At 35.6% G+C, this 19,944-nt stretch overlaps 1 protein-coding gene across 16 annotated transcripts in view; it reads left to right on the top strand.

The window, feature by feature from the left end:
- LOC100871617 (uncharacterized) overlaps positions 1-19,944 on the top strand; it is a 77,831-nt gene that overhangs the window by 33,009 nt on the left and 24,878 nt on the right. For 10 of the 16 annotated variants that reach the window (XR_015290804.1, XR_015290809.1, XR_015290802.1 and 7 more), the window contains 14 exons: positions 3,455-3,583; positions 3,849-3,954; positions 7,948-7,965; positions 9,928-10,152; positions 10,828-10,988; positions 11,211-11,422; positions 11,514-11,718; positions 13,729-13,918; positions 14,493-14,628; positions 14,730-15,060; positions 15,149-15,352; positions 16,962-17,203; positions 17,309-17,360; positions 18,024-18,251. Coding sequence is in view for 6 of the 16 variants with exons in the window: in XM_086903626.1 (XP_086759752.1) it covers positions 3,455-3,583; positions 3,849-3,954; positions 7,948-7,965; positions 9,928-10,152; positions 10,828-10,988; positions 11,211-11,422; positions 11,514-11,718; positions 13,729-13,918; positions 14,493-14,628; positions 14,730-15,060; positions 15,149-15,352; positions 16,962-17,203; positions 17,309-17,360; positions 18,024-18,251 (2,439 nt within the window). In the remaining 10 variants the exon portion in view is untranslated. Of the gene's footprint in view, positions 1-3,454; positions 3,584-3,848; positions 3,955-6,706; positions 6,803-7,947; positions 7,966-9,927; positions 10,153-10,827; positions 10,989-11,210; positions 11,423-11,513; positions 11,719-13,728; positions 13,919-14,492; positions 14,629-14,729; positions 15,061-15,148; positions 15,353-16,961; positions 17,204-17,308; positions 17,361-18,023; positions 18,252-19,944 lie in introns of all 16 variants that reach the window. The other 6 variants (XR_015290805.1, XR_015290803.1, XR_015290811.1 and 3 more) reach the window with 3 other exon arrangements.

The raw sequence follows: 19,944 nt of genomic DNA, 5'->3' as shown, positions 1-19,944 counted from the left end.
AATCGTTCAAAAAAACGATTGTTTCCGACGGATTTTTTAAACTTCCTAACCTGTTGACCGCGCTTGGAAAAGATAAAAACTATCGCTTCCAGGCCCACCACTCTCTCCAATCGTACATGCCGTTTTTTAAAATCGTTCAAATACTTTCCATACAACTTCCCACGATACAAACAGACTCAACAAACAGACTCCATTTACGCAGTAGATAGATACAATCCAACATCACGAGTTCTCGCAGTTAACAAATTTAAACGACTCGTCTTAAACTTGGTCTATAAACGCGCGAATACATATATATATATATATGTATATATTCCACCAGATGTTTACGTTTCCCGATCTCGTTGGTGGAAGATAATGGTGAACGGACGAGGATGGAGGAAGTAACGACACCGCCGGTTCGATAAATATCCATGTCTTTTTCCCCCCTCGTAAACCCGAATACCGGGACCAAAATTAGATTCGATATTTACGCGGATATTTCCCGCCCCGTATACGCGAACGATCAGCGGCGCGAATATTAAGAATTGGAACGAAATCGTATCGAGCAAATCCCGACCGATTTAATATCCGCTACGATTATTATTGGTATGGTATCCGTGCGAGAGGTCGCTCGACACGGAAGCGGACGGATCGATATTGGCGACGTGACCGAGGCAGGTCGCGTGGAAACGATTTATCATATCGAAAGGTTGGATCGAACGGTGACGGACGTGTAATATTACGTGTCGAAATTAACAGGCCGTAAACGTTTGAGAGAAGAACGTACGCGTATTATGGAAGGTGGAGAAGCGGTTAAAGGCTGGCGAGCTTAATTGAGCGGCACGAGGAACGTGAGCACGATTATGACATAACAATGAGACGGACGGACGCATCGGTGACATAAGTCGCGCACCATGATGTATCGTGGAACGGAGGCGACGACGATCAAGGTCAGCCAGTTTCCTCCACCTCGAGAAGGGAGGAGGAGGAGGAAGGATTTATTACCGGTTTTCGTATATTCGATTTCGAACTCCGATCTCTTCCGTTCGAAGAAACGAAACGGGCCGTGTTGATCGATTGCATCGCCCTATTGGAACGCGATAAACGTTTCGATTGGCGATCGAAGTCGAGGGAGGAGAGGGGAGGAAATGCCCCGATTTCGGCGAGTTGTCGGCGCGAAAGTTTGAAAAGGTGCGCGAAGCGACTAGCGTCGGTCAAGTTTGGGTAGGTTTCTCGTAGCGGGAATCTATTCTCGTTCGATTTTGGTGGCCGTTAACGCGAGGCGAGGCGATACGTGGAAACGGGCGGGAATTCGATTAACGCCGATGCAACGTGACACAAAGGCCGAGCGTCTGGTCGATTACGATTCTCGTACTATTCTCGTCTATGACGAGGAGGACGGTGTGCCACCAACTGCATTCAACGAGATTCGACGCGATTACTCGCGGTTAGTTTTCACAGGCGCGCGTGTATTCGGCCGAGATATAGGTCACTGCCTATGAGGTCAACTATTCGTAGATGGAAGCTCGGGTGGAGAGGCTTAGAACGTGTTTTAGAATCGGTGTCCTTGAACACCGCCTAAAATTAGAGTTTTCGCGGTTTCTCCTCTCCATGTGCCTACCACCAGCCTCGCTTCTTCGTGTTTCTTATTAATTTTAGATATTATCGATTCCCACCACCTTCTCTCGATCCACTCTTTCTCGAGCTCTCTCTCTCTCTCTCTGAGATAACGAGTGACATCATTTCCACGCCATACCGATTTAAGCGGTTTACACACCGCGCCGAAACGCGGCCAGATCCTAAGCTCCTCTCTCTCTGTCTGTCTAGGACGCGAGGCTGGTTCCGAGGCTAGGCAGGTATCGATTCCGAAAACGCGACGTATCGACGGTGAAAGCGGAACTGGTTCGAAGTCGACACGCGATTTCGAACGGAGATTACGCTTTTCGCCGCGTGTGCACGTCCCTTTATCGAAAAAGAGCGGAAGAGGCGAGATTGGCCTCTTCGTATCGTAATTCGAATAAAAGAAAGAAGCGAAACGTTGTCGTCAGTAACATTATTTTTCGTCCTACCGTGCACATCTTCTTCGCCTTTACACCCGTGTCGCAATATATTCGAGCTTTGCGAAGATTTATTTTCGAAGCTGACAACAGTGTACATTCCTGAGACAGTGTAGGGAAATGATATGTACAATTTCGTTCGTTCGCGCCAGAGATTAGTTTAGTTTAGTTTAGTATAGTGGCGTTGTTACACACACGCGTGACGTGGGCCGTAAAATTTTGTGGGCTGACCATTTATTAGATAATTGCGCTCCATATTCTTGGCATATCTGATAAGACGTGTTTAAAGTCGTATAACGCGATTGGATAACGGAGTAGAGTAGATCTCAGTCTCGTGAAAAATACGATACCGTTTCTACGCGCGTTCGTTTTTTTTTTTTTCTTTTTTTTTTACTTCCCCCTCGAAACTTTGTTCCCTCGTTGAAGTTATTTATTATTTTTAAATACCGGTTTACGATAGACTGTGTCTATCGTCTAAAAGAAAAAAAGAAAAAGGAAAAAAAGGTAGATATTTATTACGTTACGACCACCCGTATATATATACGTTATAACGCTTTCGTCATCGATTCTCAATGAATCGTGCGCTTCTCTCGTCGCGCGCATGGGATACGTGCGCGACGAGCAAACAATACGATAAAAAAAAATCGATTACGAGATTTTTTTATCGTATCTTTATATCTATAATCGATTATTTGTTTATATTTCTATTACTCGTAAAATATGGATCGATAATTACGAGTGGTATATCTTCTACGAACAGTTGAATTCCCCCTTTCGACTCGAAAGCGAGTATTGCTTTCGAGTATATTTCCGTGTAAAAAAACCGTAAGAATCGTCAGTTTTTAAAGATCTGTCGTTTGTTGTTTTTTTTCTTTCACGTGTTCGCACGAGTATATATATATAAAACTTCTTTGACAGTCATTTGACGCAGCATCGTGCGTTATTCGTTTCTTCGATGCGTTAAGGGTACGAGCAAGGCCAGAATAAACGACACTCCGACTCCGACGATGAGTATATATACATATTATATATACGTAACGACACGATATACTTAATTTACGCTTCTTTGAGCTTGACTTTTGGGATAATTTTCCAATGGCAATGATTTTTTCCCTTTATTTGCAGCCTCATTATTCATTCACTTACTCTTGGTGCGTACTTACTTGACTCTTCGACCACGATATCTCTTCTTCAACCCCCCCCCCCCCCCCGTATTGTTTTTTTTTCTTTTTTTTTTTTTTTCCTTTTTTTTTTTCACGCAAGAATTCAAGGCGACGTGACGCCCTAGAGAGATCTTTGCGACTCCCCCTTTCTCTCTCCCCCACCCCCCCCTTTCTTTTTTGAATCTTCTCGCGAAACGACGTTCCTCCCCCCTTGCAACGATCGCATCGTTAATTTTCACGCGTTCATAACAGGTGAAGATCCGATGCTCAGCGACCAACAGCAATATCGATACATGACTGTTGACGACATGAAATCTATGGGGGATGACTCGATGCGTGTGAACGTGACAGACGACGAGAGGGATAATCGACATTCCGGAGGTAAGTTGGACTTTTCTTTCCTCGCTTGGGGCGAAATATTGGAGCAAGAGATTTTCCAATGTCGGTGTTCAGTATTCTTCAAGTTGAACAGAGATGATGGAGGCTCTCAGGTGAATTATTGAATTACGTTGCTTTAGAAAATGGTCGAGAATGGTGTTATAGTTTCGCGGTTTGTGAAAGAAAGACGGATCGAATTAAGCCTGCCTTTTCGTCGTACGTGAAAATTTTAACGCGGTTCGATGATACGAATTGAAATTTTGTGCAGCGCCTACGATAACCGAGATGATGACGAAGGAAACTTGTCAACGTACAAATGCCGCCAATCTGAAACCGGACAATGTTGATATCAACAGGCACCCAGTTCACGTCGGGTACGTACTCGTTTATGCATTGTTTTATCTTGAATTCTGTGAACGTAATAATAACGGTAGTCAAAACGAATTTAGTACAATTTAGGGTAGGTTGTATTTACTTATCGATTTATTTACTTGTATAATACTGCTCGACTACGCGCGCGCACTGTACATGTGTATGTAAAGCGAATTTCACGAAATCTCAAACCGTCTTAAAATTTTATCGAGTATTATACAACTTACCCCTAATATTTGCAAATATATTTAAAATATCGAATGCATTTTTCCAAGTGTTTTATCGAAGTAAAAAAAAAAAGAAAAAAAAAACGTAATATATATACGTTTTAAAATATATCGTTCAAATTTTCCAAATTTTCTTCGACTATCGTCAAATTGGCACTCCTTTTGCTTTCCGATCGTTCTTTCGAATTGAAAATTTGCATCGTTATCCGACAAATTTGATAATTGTTTGCAAATTATACATACATGCACGACAAATTGAAAAAAAAAAACAAAAACAAAGAGAAACTAACTAAATCATGGTGACAAGAAAATTACAAAAAAAAAAAGTGATCTCTATATTTGCATGGTTTGTTTTAATATTGTTTTAATAAAATAGCGCAACGTATAAATAAGACTAAGAAATGGAATAAAAAAGTAATATGTACAGATTAGATTATTTGCTCGGATTAAAACTTGAAGCTGTAGTCGAAATTCTATTTGAAACGTTAATTTATATTCTATCTTCTAGAATCTCTCTTTACGCTTGTGTAAAAATAGCTCGTTTTTAACAAATTTCGATATTTTCAAGATTATTACACGCGCAAGCTTCGCGTTATTAAAACATATAAATATATACATATATATATATATATTCTTCTTTGAAGTCGACGCGACATATATACACGTAACAATTGTACATACAAGACCACGACACTAGAAAATACATTTCTTCGAAAATATATTTGTCTCGCTGAATCGAAGAAGAAATAATTTTCAGAATTGTATTTATACGCATACGCGCAGCAAATAACGTTTCTTGTAATCTTAATTTGCGGTTGAAAATTGTACATAAAAAAACGTAATAGTAGTACGCAAACAGTGGCGTACGTAAATGGAAACAATAATATTGTGTATTATAGTGTGATACGGTGTGCATTGGTGAAAGATATTCCTTGCTCTAATTAACCCTCATAGATTATTGGCTGGTATAACGTAATAAAACGTAATAATTTACAGGATTGTGTTGGTAATCCGTACATAAGCTGCATAAAGCGGAGCTTGGATCTTCTATTCTCGCAAAAAAAAAAAAAAAAAAAAAGAAAAAAGTCTCGGATCAATTTTTTTTTTCTTCTTTTTTTTTTTTTTTTTTTAGTTGGCTTCATAAACGAGCGAAAAATTGTTTTACTTAACTCGATTCGAAGGATCGAATTTGAAGCGAGGATAAAAGTAGTTAATTTTTTTTTTTTGATTTCTTTCATACCGCAAATATTATTACGCGTGATAAAACCGTCCCACTGTGCAGAAGATATAACTGTTCTTATGGGTCGTATACGTAATAATTGACATATATTCGCTGTTACATAATCGCACGCATAATGAAAACATAACAGCGTAACTGTCACAGCTAGGAGCACGCGATGGAACGTTAGATATGGAGCCAACCGAGAGAGAATAAAAACCGAGTAACTAACCGAGCTCTCTAAATCGGTCTTACTCTAACGCATCATAATAACGCATCTCACAACAAGCTGGTTTCTTTTTTTTTTTCTTTCTCTAGTACCCTTAGTACCTTTATTTTATTCTTATAATTCTATTCTTCTACTCTTCAGGAATGTTCAGTTTAACAGTTTTATATAATCAGCCAACAAGCTAAACAACAAGAGCCAACCGCTTTGGTGCCCTCGTTTCACGATTTCTTCTGTCTTGCTCGTAGCCATACCATAGATTATATCTAGTTAATAAGCATGTTGTTCTTGAAATATCTTTGTTGGGATGAACGATTCTTTGATTCTAGCGTCTAGTTCTGAATTCTAATTGAACACCGTGTTCCTTACTAATACCGAATCAGATTGTTATAACTCCTTACGATCGATCGATTAATAATAACCGATGCGAACTCGGTAGTATAATGATCCCGCTAAGCGCAAAGGAAATACGTATATACCATAAATTTATTAACGCATCGTTGCGTATTATATGATTGACTAATTTTTTTTTTTCCCCCCTTTTACTCGAGTAATTTACAGAGAACATTCGATCGAGCGGGAGTTTGAAAATTATTATCTTGTTATTTCATTCGAGAAATGAAAAAACTCTTTTGTATGTATGTTTATATATATATATATATAACAATGACATTCTTGTAGTCTTGAATCGACAATGAATCTTTTCTTAGCGCTTGGTAGGACAGGATACTTATTATATACGGACAAATGACGTTTTGTCCATATAACGACTCTACTTCCTATCGAGCATATATATATACGTTCAGTGTGATCTATATAGAATGTCTTCCTTATATCTTAACCACGTACAAGAGCACACGATATACTTTGCACGCACTTGTTTTCTGGAATTATGTAGAATGATTCTTTTTTTAACCCTCAAGTGCACATTGATTTCCTAAAAGCAAACAAACAAGCAGAGGAAAGTGCAAAATGCACGGCAAAGAAAGAAAGAAAGAAAGAGAGAGAGAGAGAGAGAGAGAGAAAGAAAAACAAATATAGCATGCGCATGAAACAAATTTCTTATCCTATAATCATACCAGATTTTGTTCTGAGATCAGACCGTCCCTAGAGTCCTTAAACACATCGCTGGCAGCTCTTGGTACCATGTCGAAAGGACAAGGAATGTGGAGGGACAGGTACACCAACCCCTTTTTTATTATTTTCCCTTTTTTTATTTACATCTTTTAAACATCTTTTTATTTATCTTTATCTTTTAGTATTGTATATATATATATAATTTTGTTCTTGTTCCGAATAAATTTTTGGAAACGTATCTTTCTAGCTTTACAACACGATGAAACTATCCGATATAACATCGAATATCTGGTTCGTTCAACCGAATTATAGATAGAGAGACAAATTTATTCCGATACATTCTTATATCATACACGATATCACGACACGCTGATATTTTAATTAATTTATTATATAACATTCACTAATGGATTCATAAATTCGACGAGAAAAACTTACGTAATAGAATAATATAATTAAGAAGATCGTGGATTATGTAGATTATGCAGATTGGAAAATAATAATTGGATAAAAGGTGCTCTTGTAAATTAAAGGAAAGAATCGTTCGTCCTTTGGTTTAATGATATCTAGTTTAATCAACTTGGACACACATTTTCATCATAATAATAATAATAATGGCTGCTGCTCGTCATTGTACCATCTTCTTCCTCTATGGACAAGTTTGAGCTATTTTTTTGCACATGTAACGAAATCTGTTAATTATATACCTGAACAAGTGACGATAACAAAATTACTTGCAAATAAAAAAAATCCTCGATTAATCGCAAGATTATATAATTGCAGATTTCGGGACGATCTTTTTTTACGTTGCCACCCTAACGTATATATCTTTTTTTCGCAGAGTGTGAATGATGTGACCTCGTTCCGTCTCCACTATAATACATAATTATTACTGTTTATACATCTCCCCATTTTTGTACTTTTTTTGTATAATAGAAAAGTGGCTTGCGTGTGATGATTGCGGGTTTTCGACAATCGGAATGAGAAACGATATATCATCATCGTAACGCTTTCAAATCGAGATCGATGAAGGAAAGAGAAAAAGAAAAAAAAAAAAAAAAAAGAAAAAACGAAAAAACGTGACAACAAAAATGTTCGAAAATCTGTAAAAGTTGCGCTAGTGTCAGAATCTCGACTCCATCTATATCGTCATCTCTCACCACCATTTATATGGAACGAATGGATACTAACGCGTTTTTTATTTTGTTCCCGATCCTCTCTGTTATTTTATTTGCGCTACTCGCAGAATTCCACAGTGGAGAAAGTAAGTGATCTTCTCTTGAATCTTAGCTTCTGCTATTTGCCATACCGCTCTTCGATATCATTTGTTTTTTTTTTCTTTTTTTTTTTTTTTTTTGATAGATTTTTCCCTTTATGATCGCACAATACCCTGTAGTCGCTCTTAAACTTTTTTTATCATTAGACAAAGAAAATTGTGGTGCACGATGAATATTACGTTAGCGAAAAAAAAAAAAAAAAAGGAAGAAAAAAAAAATTGAAAAACGCCTCGGAAAAGTAAAATGAAATGATGAAAATTAATTACTTGAAAAATTCGTATATTTGAAAAATTCGTATTTATTTCTTTTTTTTTTTTATTTCGATTTCGATATACGTCGTTTGATAAGTTTATTAAATATCGTAATTCGCACAGCTTATAAATTATTCCAAATACGCGTTATATGTAAATCGTAAATCCATTACATCATCTCGCTTGAGCAAACAACCTTCCTTCAAGGAATTTATATACGATATCGATATTTTTAGACTATTTGTGAAATGTACGGGAGAAAAGGAGCGTGGTTTCAAACGAACGCGAAGGCGTTTTTCATTACGCGTAATATACGAACAATAATTTATTCGTATTTTATTTAAGCGAATATAAATACGAAACGTACAACGTTGCTTGTAATTGTGATATTATGACAAATCAACGTTTATATATTCACCATGCACGATATTGTATGCAGCATCTTTGTGAATAATTCTCAATACTTCATCGTGAAACTATGTCTCTCCACCAGCACCAATCATCGATCACCAATCAGCAAGGAGCAACGAATGAATCTTTGAATTTGAAGAATTCGACCTGTTCTTGTTGATGATTCTTCTTCTTTTTTTTTTCTTTTTAGATAGTGCGCTCTTTAATAAATCGTTCAATGTGTTAATTAGCGTTACGCTTGCAGGCACGGAATATTCATGCAGCAAATCCCCCGACACACGCTCACAACCCGTACTATTCGGTTATAGTTATTATCTATTTAAAATTTAATTTGCTCCATTTTTCATGCAATTTATCTTTGCACTTTATTGTCTTGTGATTAATTTATTTTAATTTTTTTTTTTTTACAGTTATACCCCCTCATACGCAGCGATAAGTCATATTTCGTTCTTTTCCTTACGAAAAAAAAAAAAAAAAGAAACATTTAACACCATCGTGAACATATATAAAGTTCGCCCTCAGAATAATCCGATGATCTCGAAGAATAATTTCTCTGTACTCTTTAACTTTAACGCTTCTAGTAAAAATTATTTATTATCGTGAACGTTGCTTCTCGGCTTGGCGTGCTTTTATGATACTTATATATGATAACTCAGAACATCTGTTTTTAATTGGCCTTTCAAAATATCTTTACTACTTTACTAAATCAAAAGAAACGAGAATCACGAGAATACAATATCTGCTTACAAATTAAAAATTGTAAATGTCACTCTCGAATATTAATATTATCTCTACACTCTCGTGTTCTTTTTTTTTTTTTTTTTTTTTCGTAATGTACATATAAAATTCAACAAATATTTAACGACGGAAAAAACCGTTTTAATTCTCTGAAAAATGTAATCCGAATTTTAGTGTAAATAATATAAACGCATATATTTGTACATTTAGTAAAAATATTTTTTTCCTTTTTTTAATTGGTACATATTACACACGTAACCGGTTTGACTCAAACCAATAGCGATGAACGAAGCATGATTCGTATTATTTCTCGGCAGCCACAATATGCGTATGTAATGTATAATAGTTTTTTTTTTTTTTTTTCCAATAATTGATTTTACGATTACCGTGTCCATAACAATTAGCCACCCATGCGCTCTTGTATTTTTTCAAGTCTCTCTGTTTACGATACACGTATCGTGAACGCTCGAGACGATACGCGATACCTTTCCGCGAAAAAGTTCCTCGAATTTTGTCTATAATCGTGTTTCTTAATTGTGCGAACGACAGCTTCCTGGTTTCGTTTCTGGTGGATGCACGAGGCGGTGCGATGCGCGGATGCAGGCACAGCGGTGTACGCGTGATCGTTCCTCCTAGGAAAGCAGCGATGCCTATGCGCGTCACGTGCAGATACCTGAGAAGGGACAAATTGACGAACCCGCCGCCTTTGATGGAAGGGGAGGCTCTTGCGAGTCGTATACTGGAGTTGGGACCCGTGGGCGCCAAATTTTTAGGGTACGTTCGAAAATTATTTATCATAAATCATTTATTTGTTAAGCACGAATAGTAGAGATTTCTCCTTCTGCCTTGACTAGATATCTTTCATGATTTTTGCGTCCTACGTAATTATGGATAGAAAATTCACATGGAATATTTCACTTGAACCGATTGAATTTCAACAGGTTAGGAATAATAGGCAGATGTTTATTTTTGTACGTACGCGCGAAAGAATGTGAGCTAAATCGATTTTATCATGCAGATAATTCGTCGGTCAGTTTATCAAAATGATACGACACGACGGTTTTCGAGCAATCGATCGAACGTTTAAACTTGTTGGTAGAATCGTGAAATCGTTATTTTCAACTTCGATTTTTATAATATCTCGAGATTGATCTTAAGTTTAGAAATTAGAATACTCTGATTCATCGTGAAATGTAACATTGGCATGTAACAAAGAGATTTTAGATAATCTCCGCTGACCTGAATTGGTCCGCTATTGTATTCGCTCGAACAATTCTTATTGTGCATACGTAATATTCATTTCGCTGAGAAACTTAAAATCTCGATTTAATCCAGTTATTTCTATTTTCTCGAGATTGGAATTTGTTCAATAATTGTTTAATTATTATTTCGAGCAACGTTTCTTGTTTCGATGACGAGTATAATAATTTTTTAATCCCTTTCATTCAGGCCCGTGATCATAGAAGTACCACACTTTGCTTCGTTGCGAGGAAAAGAACGAGAAATAGTTATACTCCGATCAGATAATGGAGAGACTTGGCGCGAGCACACCTTGGAAGCCAGCGAGGAGGCCGTCCAAGATGTGCTTAACGAGAGCTTTGAAGGAGAAGGTACGGTTTTAAGATAAATCGCAATAAAAGTTTCCATTTTTATAGGAAAAAAGTTCATCATTTTCTTATCATTTCTTTCCTTTTATATATATATATAAAATGCGATTATTTACTACTATTAATAAAATTGTAAAGGCGATAGAGAAAGACAATTTTAAGAAGCGGTATATAGATATATTTTCATATAAAAATTCAACATGTGTGTAAAAATGTATTTTACAGAATTAAGCCAGCTCGAGGATCTCCAAACTTCTCGGATCGTAAGGATACTCACCGCAGACTTCCCACATTACTTCGCAGTAGTGTCCCGTATCAGGCAAGAGGTTCACGCAGTTGGTCCAGAAGGTGGCACGGTTTCTTCGTCAGCCGTACCTCAAGTTCAAGCTGTATTCCCACCAGCGGCTCTTACTAAAAAGATCAGAGTTGGGCTCCAGGTGCTTATTCGTTTTTTTCCTGTTTCATAGCTATCGATAAATTACGAGGCAATTTATCGATAATAAACAAGAGTATTAATTTTCTCTGTAGGCGCATCCAATACCGGCAGATCTTGTCGCCAAGCTGCTTGGTAACAGAGTGGCGGTATCACCGATCGTAACCGTTGAGCCGAGACGAAGAAAATTCCACAAACCGATAACCTTAACCATACCCGTGCCTCAAGCAGCCAATAAAGGCATGATCAATCAATATTCAGGAGATGCGCCGACGCTCAGACTTCTGTGCAGCATAACTGGTAATATATGCTTGCACGTAATATTGTAGAGCAGCGTACCGTCTTACTGGAAAATCTCTTACCGATAAGTGCTGAAACTGTTACGCCGCAACACCTTTCGTCTATATATATATATATGTGTGTGTGTGTATGTATATATACATATATATATATATATATGCTCTTATCAAACTTTATACGCATTCGATGATCAATTTGTAGTTTAGTAGGCATGGCGCGAGGCGATAGGCATCTTCGTCTGTTCTCAGGTCATCGGGACTCCGCTTAATTAATATTCTCTGTACGTTCAATTAGAACAATTATTATTAACGATCGTAACGTAGGTGTGCAACGTAAAAAGTAGTAGGTTTGTGGAGTGTTCCGTTTATTTATTTATTTATTTATTTATTTATTTATAGGAGGTTTCTTTATTTAGGAGAGTAATTTAAGTATAACGTTATTACACGTGTCCCGGAGACCTTCGGATAGAGATTTAAAAGGGAGATGGTAGCTGCATGTTTCATAGAAACATTTCGTTGAGTACCATTGTTGTATACATATCTTGTTGTGATTCATTGTTAATGCTTGCATATTGTTAGGATTGAGTCATTTAGGTATGGATTATTAATTAAAGTAGATAAAATTTTACTACCTAGCTCATTGTAAGCGTTAACTTCAAAAGTTTTTGTTTCAGCACATTCGTTTGACTGGTAACCGCTTCGATATTAGGCTTGTAATTTATTAACTTCTATAAAATTGTGTTTCCCAAAATATAAATGTACTTTTAGATTTATAATATGTATCGATACGACACCGTTACCGATTACAAAATTGACCGACAAATTATTCTTCTTTTTAACCGTTTTTTTTTTAACCATCCGTTACAGCCGTTTTTTTATTCACGAAAATTATATATCAACGAAAATTTTCCCACTTTAAAAACTTAATTCCGATTTTTCCACATTGCTATCTCTCTTTTTTTTTTTCTCGACAAATATCTCGATTCGATCCAGTCGAATAATAAATTAAATTATCGAACGAAATTACGAGAACGTTTAACACGAAAAGAAAAAGTAAAAAAAAAAAAAAAAACAGGAAGATATGTTTTCGACATGCATTACGCCGCGTTTTATTAAAATTATTTCACAATCTTTTGGTATTTCTTCTTTCTTTTTTTTTTTATCGCTTACTTTTTAATTATTGAACACATATTCACACGATTCGCGTTTTTTGCTTTTTGCGCGGTTTTCAATGTATGATGCTTTATTTTCATTTGGCAAGCATTATCATATTCGGTCAGCGTATATTTGGTTTCACATTACCCACACATACGATACAGCACGTACATCAACGCACTTATGGTGACCGATATTAAATACAAAATTTTAATAATTCCGATGATGAGAAAAAAACGCATTAATATTCCTCCTTTCTGTTTGTGCGTTGTCATATTGGTTATTTGAATATGCAAATTATTTTTACTTCAACACTTCTTTTAAGAAAAAAAAAAACAAAAGAAAATTTATTTAAATTTATACGTTTATTGGATGAAAAAATTTTATGCAATACCTTTAAATAAATAATATATTTTATTTTTATCTTCCTTTATACGCGATTATTAATAATTAATAATATTCATAACTCACGTTTTCTAATACTTTGAGCCCGGTTTGGTTTTACATAACCGTACGACTATTATTCGTTTAAAATTACATAAATCAAGAATTCGATATTCGAATTCGCGTCAAACGCGAACCCCTTCGATCCTTCGAAATATATTCTTTTTCTCGTTCTGGAAAAAACTTTCCATTGGATTCGAAACATTCGTCCAATACTCGTTTTTATCCTCGTTCTCTCCTCGAGAGAAATGGAGGATCGAAGGGAGAATTAGCGAGTAGAAAATTGTACTTAATCTCGGTCGCGATCTCGGATTTAATATCCCACACACATTATTTCACTTATGCCGATCCCCCATACGCAGCACGGACATATTTTAATAATATTATTGGACTTGGTATGTATGTCGTTCAGGGGGTCAGTCTCGGGCAGTCTGGGAGGATGTCACCGGTTCGACGCCATTGACCTTTGTGAAAGATTGCGTTTCCTTTACTACCACGGTATCGGCTCGCTTCTGGTTAATGGATTGTCGGAATATATCCGAAGCCACGAAAATGGCTACGGAGCTATACACACACGCGACACACGTACCTTTTATGGCTAAGTACGTTTTTTGATCTACCTCTAAGATTAAAAAAAATTTCAAAAAAAAAAAAAAAAAAAGACAAATTAACCGTAACCGTAATCGCAGGTAGAACAATTTCCTCTCTCTAAAAATCGGATCGATATCGAATTTACGAAACATTACGATTTTTCTGCGCCGGTAAGACACAAGGAACAGAGCTATTCAGCTTGCGTAGATTATTATCATACCTTATAGCGAATATTAATATCATATAGAGAGTATATATATATATATATTATTTTTTTTTTTTCCCTTTCTGCATATCGTTACGTTTCTTCTTTTCGTGGAACAACGTGATTTCCAGAGAGAGAGAGAGAGAGAGAGAGAGAGAGAGAATTTTTCAATTTTTTTCCAGACCAAGTATCCAGACGAGATAACTCGTAGAAAGAAATAGTTCTTTTTTCTCTCTCTCTCTTCGATCGATTTCGCAATCTCTATATATTTTTTCTCTAATTTCGATTACCATTCAATTACGTTTTACCTGCATGATTACATCCACATGATTCTTCCACACGTACGGGGGAATGTTATCGAACGTTTGTTCCGTTCTCAGATTCGTAGTATTTGCAAAGCGAGTAGATCCATTGGAGGCAAGGTTGCGCGTATTTTGTATGACCGACGATAAAGAGGACAAGACGTTAGAAAATCAAGAGCACTTCACGGAAGTGGCGAAGAGCCGGGACGTGGAGGTAAATTAAATTAATTAACGTGCAATTAACGATCGCGTGCGAATCGTCGGTAATTGGCGTATTGTTGCGCGTTTACATCCTTCGTGAATCGTTTCCCACAGGTGTTGGAGGGGAAAACGCAGTACATGGAATTTTCGGGCAACCTCGTGCCGGTGTTGAAGAGCGGCGAACAGCTTCAACTGCCGTTCAGAGCTTTCAAGGAGAACAGAGTTCCGTTCACGGCGAGGATAAAGGATCCGGACGCGGCTGACATGATGGGTCGCATAATGTTCATGAGCGAGCCAAAGGTTCCTAAAGGCGAGCTCCCCCAAACGCCTATATGCACGTTAAACATTTTGCTGCCGGAGAAAATCTCGCCGGAACCTGCCGTCTCTGAGATCGATTTGTTAGAGCTCTCGAAGAATTATAGCTTTCTGCGCGACGGCGGAATAAGTACGTAACTATCCTGTTCCTTGTACGCGAGATACGTACGCGGCAATCTTTGAGACGAGAATTGAGAAACGTTGATTTATCCCTTCAGGTCGTCCAGACGCTATCCACAGAGCGACCATTCGATTGACCGATATTGCAAATTTGTTGGACAAAGATTGGGAGAAACTCGCGGAGGAATTAAACGTGGCGCCGAACGAAGTGTCGACGATCAAACAAGAGTACGCCAACAAACCGGCCCAACAAGCTGCGGCGATGCTCAAAGTTTGGCAGAGCAATGGAAATAAAGCAACAGGTAATGTCGGGGAATGAATATTTTTCATTAATATTCCCGATATCATTGTATAAAATCTCACGATTTTTAGCAACTTTTTCCTATTTTACCAATAACTAATTATCGTGTCCCCGCGTAATTTGGATGAAAAAAAATTTTATCCGTAATAAAATATTTATGAAATTAACAGCGTATTATGAGAATAACACGATACGAGAAATGAAAACATTTAGGATTACATTTTTAACACGGCTATTATCTCGTTGTGCCGGCCGATATCGGTAAAAATAATTCGAACAAGCAAATACGTTTCGGTGAATATTTATTATATCGATTAAATATGTTATAAATATGGGACAAGGAGAAGATTCATAGTTTAAAACGATAACTCTTATTTATTTTTAGTCATTATTTGACAAGTTTAATTAAATGAGCGATGATACGCGCAGTGTTGTCGGTATTCGTTATTTCATCTTTATAAATATATTCGTAATATACACGATTCAGTTCTCAGATTCGCAATAGCAGTAATCTTTATAACTTATTATTACGTACTCGTCTTTTCAAATTCGATACGTCACGTTTTCCATGATCTTAATCGTCTCTCTAATTTATCCCATTATTTTGATTCTTATCCACAAGTACCGCGCGCTATTTATAAACACTCGATCGATTTTTATCGATTATTCTGCGTGTAAAATTTATCCTCAAAAAATTTTCCTGTCCACGCATATGTGATATCGTATAAACGTTTTATTTATATCATTGAATTACTATTGTTATATTTTTTCTTTTTTTCTTTTTCTTTTTTTTTGTGAATGAAACATCCTCTGCACGTGGACAAACATTAGGTGTAGTGGCAGATAGTAAAATTTAGAAGAAGAAGAAGAAAAAAAAAAACCTGTTTCTCGGCAAGGTCGATTAATCAGACAGGCTATGTTTGACTAAGACGCGTGGAATCTGAGGAGCAACGTAGTTGGTGATCTCATCCTGCATTATTATGCCTGACATAAACCTATGGACTCCTTTCCCCCACTTTTTTTTTGCCAGTACTAATGACACTGATGTACGGCAGAAATGCACGTAGCACATCGTTTCTGTTCTGCAATCGGTTAAAACAAACAGAAGTATACGCGCCATCTCGATAAAAACACAGTGAAAGTGATCGTGCATATATATATATATATATTATTTATAGCGTTTTTTTATAGCGAACTTTCGTCTTTAACGCTTTATCTAATTATCATATCGATTGTGTTTCTTATTATTTCCGATTTTATTCTTGCGAAGGCATAAACGCGCAACATGTTTATATCTTTGTATCAAGAATATGAAAATGAAGCGACCAACACGTACGTCAGCGAATTGTCCGTATTATTTAGAAGATCGCCTTGTCAGAGATGTCAGATTTCAATGAGCTCAGGTATCGTATCAAGGATCACCGATGAAAAATTCATCCTTGACACCTTTGCTAGATCGATGCGCGAATAAATTTCGCGCGATTCGTGGGGAAAAAGAGAAAAGAATTTTATTTTCTCACTCGGATTTATTATTACGATCGATCGATATATTTTATTTTCGGATTAAATTCAATGTAAATATTTTTTTTTTTTCTTTCGTTCGCTCGTAGGAAATACATTGGAGAAAGCGTTGAACAAAATTGGCCGCGATGACATCGTGAAAAAATGTATATTCAACGTTGAATTGATTACGGACGACGTGGAGAAAGCTGTGGCGAGAGTTCGATTGGATCAACCTGGATTTGACTCTTTGAAAGAAGAATTGGGCCCTTCGAGGGACACCTCTCTTCGCCGTGACGCAACGATGGATCCAAAGATGAATCCTGATTACGATGACTTTAATAAGAGCAAGGTTTGTATTTGGTAGAAAAAGAAGGGTGGAAAGGCATATTTGTTATCTCGTTTACTTAAATTTACTTATTTTTTTTTTATTCGAATAAATTTTTCTCTTCTTTAGGAGTCGGGATCTATGGAAGAACTCGATATAAGCGGCGCTAAACGAGATAAATGTACGTATTTGAAAAATCTTCTTCTTACGAATTATTATTATTATAATTTTTATCTCTTAAAATCTCTCTATTATTACGATAGTGAAAAATATTTTTTCGAACGGAATGACGTTTACAATGCTATACTCGTTCGATTACATTAGAAAGGATATGACATCACTGCTTGCATTATTTCTGTGAATAACACATCGTGGCTCGACTTCGTTTCATCGCTAAGAAAAATATGTGAAATCATAATCTTTCTTTTACTTCGCTCTTCTTAGAAAGCACATTTATAATGTCTATATTTGTATATACATATAATATCTATACATCTATACTATTTTTGTGAGATATTTCTATTTACGTAGCGCAATATCTGCTACTAGTTGCACATTGATACGTACGTTTGTAACATACGTTTTATCTCGTGTCTGAGATAGATATCATTTGCTTTTTAAATAACTTACTTTTAAACTCGATATTGATCGATATAATTAATAAAAAAAAAAAAAGAAACAATATTTATTTTTAATTCATTTGTTTTTTTTTTTTTGCAAGTAAAAATGATACGATGATTTGTTCGTTACTTCTGTATATCACTTATCTGACGCTTTACGATGAAGCAGCAATACAATTTTTCACGATACAATTTTTAAATCACATATTTTTCGCACTTGACAGCAAAACAGCATGTCACGATCACAAATGGCACTGTATTCAACGGAACCTCGACCCCTATCAAAGATAAATACGCAAGCGAGGAGAAAGAGCTGGGGGATGTGATGGCCGATTTCCTCGAGCACAAATGTCACGTTAGCGATACGATGAGCAAAAAGTTGCGCGATGAACTTGACGACAAAGACAAAAAACGGCAGAGGGTGATCGCGGACGCCAACAAAATAGTATCCGGTAAGTGATTTGAAGAAATTTTTTTTTTTTTAAAAATGTGACGATGGGTTGAGGGGCCGTGCTTTGATCAGCTATTGGAAATTAAACAAAAGAAGAAGAAAAAAAGAAAAACATTCAATTCGCTCAACTTAACTTAAAATCATTATCTGTAATAATAATAATAATAATAATAATAATGTTTCTTTAAAACGAAATGAAAAAAGAGAAAAAGAAACGCAGAAGCATGATTATTAATTTAATATGCGATAATATCACGCTTGGTCATAGAACAACTTATACAATTAACTACTTATCGATAAAATTTCAATCGCTAGTGCTGAATAGCTCTATACTCGAGACTTTGCTTTTTAGTGATATCGTGTTCGTAGCTATAGTCTATATCGATGTGCAAATAAATGTAACAATTGTCTCTTTTATCGATATATGCGTTATATGTTATTTATTTCACGTAGAATTCAATAGAAAAAGTTTCATCGCTTTTTTTATTATTTCAACTTTTGATATAATTTTAGTTATTAATAAGTAAAATATTTAGTTTATTATTAATGATTGTACATACGTCTCTTAATCTTTCTACATGTCTTATTTTTTCTTTTTGTGAAAATTTAACGTAATAATGATTATTTAGCTTCGTCGAATTATTTCTATGAATTTATTCTATATATACTATATATATATATTTTTTTTTTTATTTATTACGATATATAAAACGAAAACCATTGTTTAACTAAGAATGATATTATGAGGATCAAAAAAATATAATTATTATCCGATAAATTACAATAAAAAATCTTGTTTTGTATTATCTATCTTCTAATTTATACATTTTTTTTCTCTTAATTTATTTTTACAAAAATTGTATTCTATTCTTGGTTTTACTATGATTTTCATTATGTATTGGCAGAAATAAATAATAATTTCTTATTCGTTATTTACAAAACAATAATTGGGATCGATATATCGATTAATGTTTTGGAAATAATGATATTTTATTAATATTAATATTATTTATTAAGAATTAGTCGAGCAATTATTCATCCATTTTTTACTTTTTTATCAGATGTTATTTATTACAATGTTGATCATCCGGTATATATATATTTTTTTTTTTTGATATTAGAAACCAGGTGATTATTAGAAGTTTTCTTTTAGCACGGCATTGACTTTGGACACGAATCACAAATGTGAAATTTAATTAGCTCTTATGAAATATTTTTTGGCACTAGAACATTTCCTTCTTTTACTTTGTCATCTTTTTTTTTTTTTTTTCTCCTCCTTTTTTTTACTTTATCATCTTTTACTTTCACTCACAGGTTCTGGAGGGCTGATGCGGATTTCCTTCAAATTGATCAGCTTGCTTTTATTTTAATTTACAATTTAATGGACAATTTATTTTATTGCCTATCGATCTCATATCTACTGTATTATAATGCGAACTCTCAATGTCTTCATTTTAATGACCCACTAATAGCCTTCTATTTCTTCGACACGTCCCATTAATTTGTTTCAGCAAGGTTTTACCGCAATTTTTTGGCGTTGCATGTGTGGCCAAATTTTGTGTGGCCTAATTGTGCGGACGCACGGAGCAGTTGTCGTTATCGTCTTACGCTTATTCCGCCATTTTTATCTGGAAAAAAAAAAGGAATAAATTGCACATTTATAAAATTATTCTTATTCCAAAAAAAAATATCCA

This window comes from Apis florea, unplaced genomic scaffold (genome assembly GCF_048593485.1).
Source record: "Apis florea isolate Af1SG1 unplaced genomic scaffold, ASM4859348v1 contig_2293_pilon, whole genome shotgun sequence".
Lineage (NCBI taxonomy): Eukaryota > Metazoa > Arthropoda > Insecta > Hymenoptera > Apidae > Apis > Apis florea.
Note: the sequence above shows the minus strand (reverse complement) of the source record. Positions and strands in the feature narration are given on the sequence as shown.